The sequence below is a fragment of the Parus major genome, chromosome 15, assembly GCF_001522545.3.
Source record: "Parus major isolate Abel chromosome 15, Parus_major1.1, whole genome shotgun sequence".
Taxonomy (NCBI): domain Eukaryota; kingdom Metazoa; phylum Chordata; class Aves; order Passeriformes; family Paridae; genus Parus; species Parus major.
The window spans coordinates 280,302-292,049 of record NC_031784.1 but is presented as its reverse complement, the minus strand read 5'-3'; the positions used below and the strand labels follow the sequence as shown (position 1 = coordinate 292,049).

At 43.9% G+C, this 11,748-nt stretch overlaps 1 protein-coding gene across 2 annotated transcripts in view; it reads left to right on the top strand.

Moving 5' to 3' along the window:
- The window catches only part of ADGRD1 (adhesion G protein-coupled receptor D1), a 118,847-nt gene that overhangs the window by 85,829 nt on the left and 21,270 nt on the right, over nt 1-11,748 (top strand). For both annotated transcript variants that reach the window (XM_015644390.1, XM_019008401.1), the window contains 3 exons: nt 787-853; nt 1,778-1,844; nt 5,942-6,033. In XM_015644390.1, coding sequence (XP_015499876.1) covers nt 787-853; nt 1,778-1,844; nt 5,942-6,033 — 226 coding nt within the window. The remainder of the gene's footprint in view (nt 1-786; nt 854-1,777; nt 1,845-5,941; nt 6,034-11,748) is intronic.

Sequence of the window (11,748 nt, the reverse complement as noted above, 5' to 3'; positions counted from 1 at the left end):
AGAACTGTCTGTGTGTAATTCCTGTGTCACCAGGAGCAGAATTGTCTGTGTGTAATTCCTGTGTCACCAGGAGCAGAGCTGTCTGTGTGTAATTCCTGTGTCACCAGGAGCAGAGCTGTCTGTGTGTAATTCCTGTGTCACCAGGAGCAGAACTGTCTGTGTGTAATTCCTGTGGATCAGGAGCAGAGCTGTCTGTGTGTAATTCCTGTGGATCAGGAGCAGAGCTGTTACTGTGTAATAATCTTGCAGACCTATGATGTATTTATGTTAAAATCAGCCTTGAGTGGGCACCTGGGACGCTCTGAGTTTGCTTCTGTCTCTTGCTGCTGGGTGTGATGCTCTGGATAACCAAATGTCACCACTCTTGTCCTCTCACCTGCTCTTCATGCACCCTGAGAGAAACTCTGCTCTCCTGTCTAAGATGCTCTGAATTCTTGTGCAAAAATGCATTTCCCTGAGGGAAAGTGTTTAAAATGAGGCTGACATTTCTTCACATTGTCACTGCTTGGGCAGCAAGAGGCAGAGAGCCCATAAACCAAAGCCAGGCTTAAAGAGGACTGTGATCCCAAGGAATTGGCACTAATTCAGTTTAACAGTTTAACTAGTACTCTATTAAAAAGTCATTTTGTTTGTCTGACATCAGTTGATTAAAACACGTTGGATGTCAAGTTAGACTTAATTTGAAAATGACTCTGAGCTGTTCTGTTTATAGAAAATTTAGCAGAACTTGCAGGGCTTACTGGAAGATGTACTTTTATTCTTAATACTGCATCTGCCTTCCTGCAGGCTGCCCACTGCTGATCTGTGTCATTTCTGCAATGTCATCCCTGGACAGCTATGGAGAAAGTGGCAAGTGAGTATGAAAAACCCTCCCTGCAGGGGCAGGAAGGATGAAAATCCGGTGTGGAGGAAATTTGTAAATGTGTGAACTGGGCTGTGGTGCTGCAGGATCCTCCTGGGGAGCAGGATGCTAAAGGATGACTTGTGTGGATGTTTTGTTAAACATAGAGGCCCCAAGCCTGGTTTTCACAGAGATGATGCACAAAGAGCTCCTGAGATGTTTTTCCTGCTTTTCACTGAAGAGCTCCTCAGTGAGCTCCCTGCCCAGGGGGAGAAAATCTGCACTGAGATGAGAGTAATTGTTGATTAAAGATGTTCAATCTTCTGAAGAAAACTGCAGCTGCACACCTGAAATCTGGAATGGATAATGTCCAAAACTTTGAAAATTAATTTCCTTTCTAATTTATGAAAAGAAGAGCAAATTTTTCTGAAAGAACACCATAGGATTTAATCCTAAATAAGTGCACAGTAAACTGTTCATCTCTTCAGGGCTGGAAGAAGGGTCTGTGAGGCTGACTGTGTTTGCCAGCCCCTTCCCCACCAGGAGAGGCAGGGAGGGCTTTGTTTTGTCTCTGGCTGCAGAGAGACAAATTCACTCCAATGAGACATTTCACAGTGCTCCAGAGCTGCAATGCCTGCCTGTGGCCGAGGATACCAGCACAACAAACTGCAAACAAAACACCTCCCTCCCCATCTCTGCACTCCTGTGGAGGTGGGCTGGGGCAGAGAGGTGTCACTGTGTGACAAATCCACCAGGAGTGTGAGGGGAAAAGGAGCTTTTTCCTGATGTGCCATTCCCTCTCTCACTCTCAAAATTCATCAGTCCTTTTGCACTCTCTCTTAGTTGTTTTAGAGGTTGGGGTGTTTTTAAATTAGTATCATAACTAATGAAATGACTGTGTGTTTCCTCCAAACCAACTCTGATCTTCCCCTGCAGCTGCTGGCTCTCTCTGGAGAACGGAGCAATCTGGGCTTTTGTGGCACCAGCGATGTTTGTAATTCTGGTAGGTACAACCACAGCAGCTCCTCCGTGCCAGCCACGCTGCAGGACTGGCTCAGGGCCTGGGGTCACACCTTGTGCCAGCCCAGAGAAACAGCACTCCTGAACGCTCCAGAAATCCTTCATTCCTGCTCCCAGCTTTTGTGTTGTGCATGGGCGTGCATTAGTTCATGAATATTAATTCTCACACTGTTAATTTCATTATTCAAAGACATAAAACAGTGGGACAGCCCTGCTATGTGATACCAAGTGCTCCTGGGAGTTTGGCAGTTCCCAGAAACAGCCCCAAGGAGCAGTTTGTGTTTCACACACACCGGTGAAAGATGAAACCCCAATTCCACCCCGCAGCTCTTGAAGCTGTGGAGTGTCCCCAGGGGAGGTGGTGACCAGAGCAGAGGCAGCAGCAGGGCTGTGTTGGAACAGGGTGTGATTGTCACCCTTCAGGGGCTGGGGGAGGCACCAGTCTGCCCCACACCCCTGTCCTTCACAAACCTGATTTTGTCCCCTGGGTCTTGGTTTGCAGGGCTCAGGCAGGGCAGGGATGTTCAGGTGAGTTTGTAGGACTCAGGTTGGCTGCTCAGGGCTGTTCAGGTGACTTTTCTGGGCTCAGGTTGGCTGCTCAGGGCTGTTCAGGTGAGTTTGTAGGGCACAGGTTGGGCAGGGCAGGGATGTTCAGGTCAGTTTTCTGGGCTCAGGTTGGCTGCTCAGGGCTGTTCAGGTCAGTTTTCTGGGCTCAGGTTGGCTGCTCAGGGCTGTTCAGGTGACTTTTCTGGGCTCAGGGGCTGTCACAGCCCCTGTGCCAGCTCTAATGAGCTGCCCCTTTCCAGGGGAGGGAGCAGGGTCACAGCTCCAGCGCTGGCACACGAACACTGCACAGCAGCTCACGATGCTCACACATTAAATCAGTCAGTTGTAGCTACACCACAGCGATTACTCCAGGAGTCAGGAGTGCTTGCAGAGACCTGTGTGAGAGCAGCACCTCCTCAGCTCTGCCTCTGATGCTTTTATTGACCAGGTAACCTACAGTGTTTTCTGCAGGCCGTGGTGTCAGATTGAAAGCCTGAAGATGCAATAGAGTCACTGATCCGTGAAACCAGGTTACATTTCAAGCTTTATGTAGATTTTCAGAGGCATGGACATTAAAAAAATAGCACAGAGAAACTTGCCCAGATTTCATCACACAGAAAACCCCCACAAATCCTGCTCACAAGCCAAAGGAAGGAATATATCCATATATATCCATATATATATATCCATATATGTTATATATATAGCTATATATATATATATATAACTAGTGTTATACAGTTACCTCTGTAACTATTTGGCAAGCAGAAGGTACACTCTGAACTTCTGCACGTGAGTTTAAATTCAAAGGAATGTAGATATTGATGATTGGAGGTCAGTTAAAACAATCTGATATTCATATGTCCCCTCCTCACGTTAGCACTTGCTTTCTGGCCATTGTTCAGCACCAGAGGAGGAAATGAGGTGCAGTCAGTAACACCAAACCTCTCCAGGCTGCTGCCCAAGGGTGGTGGTGACCAGAACACACCAGGTAGTGAAATGCTCACTCACCTGAGCAAGCACAGCCTCCAACAACTTGGATGTGCAGCTGCTTGGCAGAGAGAGCTGAACTGTCTGGCTCTGACTCATGATAGATAACATTTGTGCAGCTCAGATCATGTTCTTGTAGGGATACAAATACTTTCAGAAAGAGTGAGCTCACAAGGCTGATGCTCGTAGAGCAATTTGTTAAATAGTCCAAGCCCAGCTCTGCCCAGAATAGCAGCGAGTGAGCTGACAAATTACCTCTCTGGGCATTGGATATTCCAGCTGAAAAATGTGTTCGTGCCCCTAGGGAAATAACAGGGCTAAACACTGTGCATGTGTGCCTGTGTTCTTTCAGTACAAATTAGCCACCAGTTGCATAAACTAGCATTTAAGTCTGAGAAAATACTTCTCGAAAAGCAGTTTTTGACTAGTTGGATCCACAGTGTCTCTGCCAAGAAAAAGGATTATGCTGTGAGGGAAATGGGGATTGTTCCTTTCAACTGCCACTCCCCAGAGACAAGGCAGACCCCATCCCCTTTTATCCTGCCCCAGCCCCACAGGCAGCCCAGACCCCACGGAGCCTAAAGCAGAATGAGGTGCAGGGAGTGTGACTGGGGAAACACTCACACATCTTTTCTAGGCAGTAACTCACAGAACCTCCCAGCCCTCTATAGAATCCCATGCCAAATATGCTCTTTCCCTGGGGTTTGAGGCAAGGGATGTGATGAAGGAAAGAGTTCCTTCTAGATGTAAGGTCTTTTGGCTTCTACCTACATCTCAGGGTTTTAAGATTAAATCCACAGCACACAGCACACAAGCTCTATATCATCCTCTTAAAGCAGTTTCACAAAAAATCCTTGCAATTAATTTGCAATCCAAACCAAACCCAGCCCAAGTTGCCCTGGGACGTGTCTTCAGTGGAAAAAAATCCCGACTTGAAAAGCACCTGAATTTCTGACAGCAGACATTAAAACTTGTGGCAGAAGGCTTTGTTTGTTAGCAGCCATCTGCTGCCTCGCTGTGCTTCCACAGATAGGGCAGAGCTGAGGGAACTCTCTGGAAAGCATCTGTGTGCAGGGATGAGGAGGAGATACTGGGCTGCAGGGGCAAGGCCCCTCTTTTGTTTCCCTGTAAATTGTTATTTTCCTGGTGGTCCAGGTCGGGTGAGAGTGTGCAGGGCTCTGGGTATAGCACAGAAATGGTTTTCTCAAAAATGCTCATTACCACCTCAAAGCATTTATAGAAGTTATTTACAAAATATGATTTGGTAGAAATAGGGAAAGTGATCCCAGGACCATTGAATTTCACCTCTTATCTCTGTAAAGCTGATTGAACAACAAGTACACTTGTTATTGAGGAGCTGGCAGTTCCACGGGGCATCCTTTGAATAAACTCAAGAGCCATGGCAAAAACAAACTATTACAGATACGCTCTGATTCTACAGCAGATGATGATCTGCCCTTAGAAACCTAAATTTCAAAAAGGGATCAGAAGATTTGAAAAAAAACCCAAGGAAATCATTATAATAAAATTTAAACATCTTTAATTTACCCTCTTATCCTCAGTTAGAATATTTATGTCAAAGCAGAGGATGATTATTGAGTTTTAACTGAGGAACAGTACTTTTTTGAAGTCTTCTCTTTCTTTTTGTTCTGTACTTCAGGATAGTTTTGTTCTGCCCTTGTTCTTGATGCTTTGTGCAACTTTGGACAGGAAGGGGAAAATATATCTTTCACCTTCCCATTGTCTACCTTTTTTTTCCCTTTAAACCCAAGGTCTCTGCACAGCAAGACAGTCTTTGCCACATTTCCTTTAAGATTTCCCTCTTCCTTCACCTGTGACTCCAGCACAAACTTTCTTTTGTTGAACATTTTCAGTCTTGGTCTTTTCAAGATTTCCTACTTTTCTGTTGGGAATTCTTTTCATTTTATTGATGTTTCTGCTGGACCTGACATCAAAAAGAGTGGAGCCTTTGAAGAGAAGAGTTCAGATTTAACATATTTTTCTCATTTCTCCTTTAAAGTAGTGGTGTAGCTAAACTGTAAGCAGGCTTTGGTAAGAAGCAGGAGCTGCACACCCTGAGGTGTGGCAGGAAAGGTGCTCTCTGAAGTGTGTGCACGTGGAGCACAAATCCAAAGGGAATGCAGCCACGTGCCCTGGCTGAGGAAGTTCCTGCAGGAGCTTTCTGTCATTTGTTGGTTGGCAGGGTATTTATTTACAGCCACGTTTATTTATAAATATTTATTTATTTGTGTCCTGGGGATCCTGAGCACCTTGGCTGCGAGGCAATGCACAGACCCAGGCTTCTCCTGGGCAGCCAAGGGTGCTCCTGGAGGAAACAGCAACAGCTTCCCAGTGTGGGGGTGGAAATCATTGGCACCGGGCAAACTGCACCAGTCCAACCCTGCAAACCTCTTTTGCCAAGCAAAGACAACACAGAAAGCTTCTGTTTCCTGTTGTGATTGTACAGCACCCTCCAGGGCATCCTGCACCTCAGCCACAGCTTGCTTTCCTGACTGAGCCTTGTTCCTCCTTTTCCTCCTCCAGGTCAATATTGGCATTCTCATTGCTGTCACAAGAGTCATCTCCAGAATCAGTGCAGACAACTACAAGGTCCATGGAGATGCTAATGCCTTCAAGTAAGTTTCTCTCATTGAATGATAACAGCAATCTCACAGGGCAATGTTACACTGACATCATTCCTCTTCAGTAAAAAGCAAATACTGTTAAAGGTATCCTCCACTCGAATGCAGCCAGTTCACCACTAAAATAAATCATATTTAAATAAAGCTGAATGCTGCACAGGGTGAAACCTGTGCTTCAGCAGGAGCTGAAGTGCTTCCCTGCCTATTACAGTCTCCAGCACTTGCTGATTCATTATTTTCCCTTTCATTAATGGAGACTTTCCTCTTCCTGCTGTAGTCAAAAGCTGAATTTCACAGAGCTTCATTAATCTGTACTGGCTTATTGCAGCTCTTCTGCTCCTTCTAAGGACAGGCCTTGTTTCTAGCCCCAGCTCAGTATAATATTTAGGCATATGCTTATCTTTTAGGCTCTCTTGACACTGCAAGGCACACAGACTTACACTGGATTTAAATGTGTGCCTAAATTCCAGCAGATCTTTATGTTATAGTGCCTTGAGCCTCTTGGGGTGCTGGCCTCTGAGAGTTAATCATTTTAAAATAGCACTGGCAAGTCTGGAGGGGAAAATGTAAGGCAGACACAAAGCTACCTCTGAATATACAAGGACAAATTCTGATTTCTGAAATTATATATAGAGATTACATGAGTGTAGCTAAGAAGATAATTTAATATATCGAGGCTAAATTAAGATGTTGAATTTGTGTCTCCTAAAGATGCTTTAGTCCAAATAGAGAAATGACACTGTATATAAATAAAAGAATATGGAACTTAGATAGAATAGAAATGTGCTGATGGCTTGTATTTAATGTTTCTGAGGCACAGGTTATTGTATGATAAGGATTTGGTGTCACTGTTCTGAAATGGTATCATAAAGAATAATTTTTATGCTTGGATTACTTGTGTAATTTTGAAAATGCCATTCATTTTAAATATTGGCGACAGTTACCTAATTGAAGTTAGTTTAGTTATTGTACACTTATCCAACAGAAAAACAGTAAATAAGTCTACACAAAAATCTATAAGATAATTACACTGTAGTGAAATGAGAAGCCTGGGAATTAAAATGACTTTCAGGTTTGGCTGAGCTCCTGTGACATTCAGAAATACAAAGGAAATACAGAAACTCAGGAAGCAAATAACTGTATATTGTCAATGCCAATTTTTATGTACTATTGGAAGTTCAAAGACAAAGACACAACTCCATAGGTCCAAAGGAGCTCAGAAACTGTTCCATGTACTTGGATATGGAGCACATACACTTAAGAGATACTTCTACTTACTGCAAGGAATTGATTCAATACACACTGTACCCTGCACATTAACACTTCTTTTATAAAAAAAAACGGTGTGTGTGCACATAAGTAAATAATTTTATGAATGATTGGTCTAGGAATAAGAGGTAGTGCCTTTAATGAGGAGTAGATGTTCTTAGCCCAAATATTATCAGCTGTAGATTTGGAATGGTGTAACTGTACTGAAAATGAGACGTCTCCAGCTACCCTGGCTAAGAGGTGCCACGTCATTTTCACTTCACAGTTTCAGGATTTGACCTAACAAAAGTTACAACAGGGGAAAAAGTGATTATTAGAGGGCTGATGCATCTGAGAACTCAAACCATTAAGTTAGTAAGTGGAAATATGCTGTGATAGAACAGCTTTCCTCACAGAACTAAATTCAGTCAACAAAATACAATAGAAGTTAAACAGAACATAGAGAATAGTTCTTCTGTAGATATCATTACAGAAATGGATCCTCAAAGGAAGTTTGAAATGGGAAGAGCATAAATAAATGTTCATATCAGATCTTGGGAAGTGTTTATACCCTGATTTAGCATAGCAGTGAGGGATGATGAATTAGAGGTTTATGTACAGAGGATGTTATGGAGAAAGTAACCGGTCTACTGGAAAAAAAGATAATTATAAGGCCTTTGTAGCATCCTCTTTAAGGTTTATATGTCTAATGTGAAACCCTTCCGTGTATCTTCCAAAAAATAAGAGAACAAAGCGGAGCAGGGTTCTGATCTGCCAGGTGCACGGGGAGTTTTTCGTTCTGGGGTCCTGGGTGCTGATTGCAGGTTGTTCAGCCAGGAGGGTGGATAAGCACAGCAAAAGGAATCAGTGACAAACACAGAGAAACCAGAGAAGCAGAAAGGCTCTATAGTTTTTGTGAGGAAGGACTGCAAGGTAGTTTTTGAATCAACAAGTTCAGCTGGCTTGGGGAGGAAGGCTGTGGAGCGCTTTGTGACCTGTGAGCCTCAAACAAAGGGGCTGCCAGGCATCCGTGAGTGCTGCACCTCACTGATATTCACTGTGGGCAAAACTGGGCCGTGTTAGGAAGAATTTCTCGAGCCCTTGTCACAATCCCAGAGCTGGATTAAAGCAGCATGGTGTGGTTTGGTGAGGCAGGAAAGCTTTGGCACCGTGTCGAGGCTGTTTGCAGCAGCCGAGTGGGCCGCGAGCAAAAATGGCTCTGTTAGAGCTGTGCCTGTGGTGTCAGAAAGCCAAAGCAGAAAATGAGAGCTGCAGGGCAAGGAGCTGTGGAACCTGCTCAGCCCAATAAACTTGGGGCAGTAAAAAAGAGGGAAGCCAGAGCTGTCTCCTCAAGCTGGGATGAAATGTAAGCGGCCAGCACGATGGGACAGCGAGCTCTGTGTGCAGCAGCTGAACCATGGCAGCTCCTGGGCAGCGGCAGCGAGCTGAGGGCCTGCAGCCATGGCCAGAGGCTGGGGCAGGAGCACGAGGAGCTGCCAGTGCCACCTCTGTCCTTGGTGGCTCAGGCCAGCTCTCACATCAGCCTGGCAGGGTGGCCTCACTCCTGTGGACGTTGCTTCCAGCCCGGGCAGCTGCTGCGGCCTGGAAACCGCGGCCTGCGGGGTTCAGGGGACAGCTCCTCCTCAGGCTCCCTTCTGGCCAGGCTCTGCTGCCAAAGCAGGTTTTAAACACCCTGACAAGGACTAAATTCCTTTGCTGCTGGAGCCTGGATGGGAGAGGACCTGCCTGGCTCTCTCCTCTCAGCTCCTGAGCTCAGCAAAGCTGACACCACATCCACTGCACCCTGGCGTGCAGAAATGGCTCCTGCTGCAGCTGATGTCTGTAAAATGTTCATCTTGCCCAAAAAGCTCTGATTTCTCCCCAGAGGCAGAGGAAATCCCAGGTGTGCTCAGACACCACCCCTGCATGGCTCCAGCCAGGTGTGGGACTCAGCCCATAACTGAGCAGAGATCACCTCAGGAAATCTGAGAACAAGGACGTGTTTTGGGCCATGATGGTATCAGCTAGAAAGGGTGTTTATTGCTAGAGAAGTGCTTAGTGCCGGAGCATGTTTAATTTCTGAAAAATTAAGTTGCTTGGCAATGCAAGTGGATATTACCAACAAGGCTTGTTTCTCTTGGCAACAAACAGCAGTAAACTGATGTAATTATTTAGAGTAATTGTTCCTGATTTTCCATATGGCAACAGGTCCTCTCAAATGCTGACTCAAACGTGACTGCAGAACATGCACAGCGTGAGCCAGTGCTCTGCTCGGAAGGCAGCATCTGACAAACTTCAGGTTTAAAAGCCAAAACAGAAAAGGAAGTTGTGAACAAAATTCCTTTTAGTGTCATAAAATTAATTTATTAATCATCTTCCCCATATTCACATTTCCCCCAGAACAAAGTGCAGTTATTGGCTTATCGATCTCTTCAGGTTCAGATGTTGCTTGTCACAGAGAAGAACATCCTGCTGAACATCTTGTTCTGCCTTCACTGCCACTGGTGTGCTCATCTTTTTTTGCTTAAAGTGAATAAAAATAAAGTAAATAAAAATAGTGCCCCTAAAATGAATTTAACAAGCAACATAAAAGACTAAGCTTTTATGATACATGAACTGCAAAATACCCAGTAATTTAAGGCTAAATGAAGACAATTAAACAGTTTTTGACCATAGACACTAATTAAAGCATAGTAGACTCCTGTGACAGTCTGAACAGTAAATATTTGGTCACTGTAGTAATTTTCCTACGTGTGTGAAAATAGCTACTTTTTTAGTGTCTGAAACTTTAATTCTGCAGGAGCAGTTTACTGGAAAGAGCTGAGCAAAGAATTATTATCATCTATTTATTACTTGAATTTACTTAAGAACATGCTTTTTGTATTGTTTTTGAAGCATATTGAACAAATATACAGAATATGATCTTTTCCTTTAGTTGTGATTGATTATTCTTGAGCCTTTTATCAGAGGATTAGCTATTGACTCTCAGCAAAATAATTCTGAGCAATAATTCAGTTGTGGCTTAATGAGAATGTTTTGCATCCAGGGAACAGATTTTCTGCCAGAAAGCTAATTTAAATGTTTTAGTTTATAGAATGCTAAATCTAATACCTTGAAACATTTAAATGCATACATGCAGGATTTGTTTGAATTCTCCATTCTGTTTTCAGGGACATAACTAATCATATATTTGAGTTTAAGCATATGAGTAGCCTCTCTAAGCTTAATGCAATTAAAGCAGATTAGTTTAATGGAATTGCTCATGTGCTTGAAAAGGCACATGATTACATTTCTGAGTTATGAACCATTTGAACTCTTTTCCTTACTTATTTTTGCTGCATCTAAAGACTTAACTCCACTCAGCACATTCATTGACTATGAGGGCCTAAATAAGTTTTTTTGCTTCTTGCCTCACCTTTCAAAGTCTCGTTGTTTTTTGCATGCAAAGTGACTTCTCTGGTACAGTGAGAAAAGATCCCCAATGTGACAGTGTTAGAAATGTGCACATTTCTTTCCCCATGGGGACAACTCTTCCCTGATTGCCTTTAGCACAGGTAATAATTTGACTGCCTGAGTTCCCTCGACTGCAGGGGTTCAAGTATAGCACAAAGAACTCTCAAAGATCTGTTTGGCACTGATGGATATTAATTGCAGCAGAGGAAGGAATGCCCAGCTTGTCTATGTTCTGCAGGAATAGTGGTTTTAGTTTAGAAGCAAAGGCACCACGTTTAGCCAATCCCCTGGGATTTCCCAGCCAGTTCACTTCTGCATTCTGCTCTCCAGAAGAGAGAGTTTCATTTACTTTTCTTGAATAAACTGCCAAGACCAACTCTTATTAAATACATTCTCACTGCTTACTCTGAAATGGTCCAATGAGTTGGAAAAATCTCTGTCTTTTTTATAAACTGTGCACTTCAGCACTCAGTGAACCGAGAGTGATAGCTATCATAATCATCCATGGAGAAAGCAATTACAGCAAAATTAGAAATATTTCGTAGCTTTTTACCCTATTCTTTCTTTCATTTTATTATTTTCTTCATCCCTTAAACTCAGTGAAATAGTAAAACAGTTCTTTATTTTAAAAAAATGTTTTCTGTTTACTTAAATTAATGACTGAAGATTGGGAAAATGGCAGCAGCTGCAGTGAAGGGGAGCAAAACAGGGCTTCAGGAAAACCTCAGCACAGTCAGTCAGTCATGTCAGCTGCTGTGTCAGTTCCAGCTGCATTTTTTAATGCATCACAAAGCCCTGCACATGAAACTGAAAAGGGAGCTTTAGTGCAGATCTGTTCCTTCCTTGGGTGGCCATGCCCAGAAAGCCTTCCCTGGTGCATGAGGACAGCTCTGCTGGGGCAGAGCCATCGATCACAGCGAGCCTGCTCAGCCAATGCTCCTGCATTGAATCACTGCTCCATCCCGTGCCTCCTGCACTGAATCACTGCTCCATCCCGTGCCTCCTGCA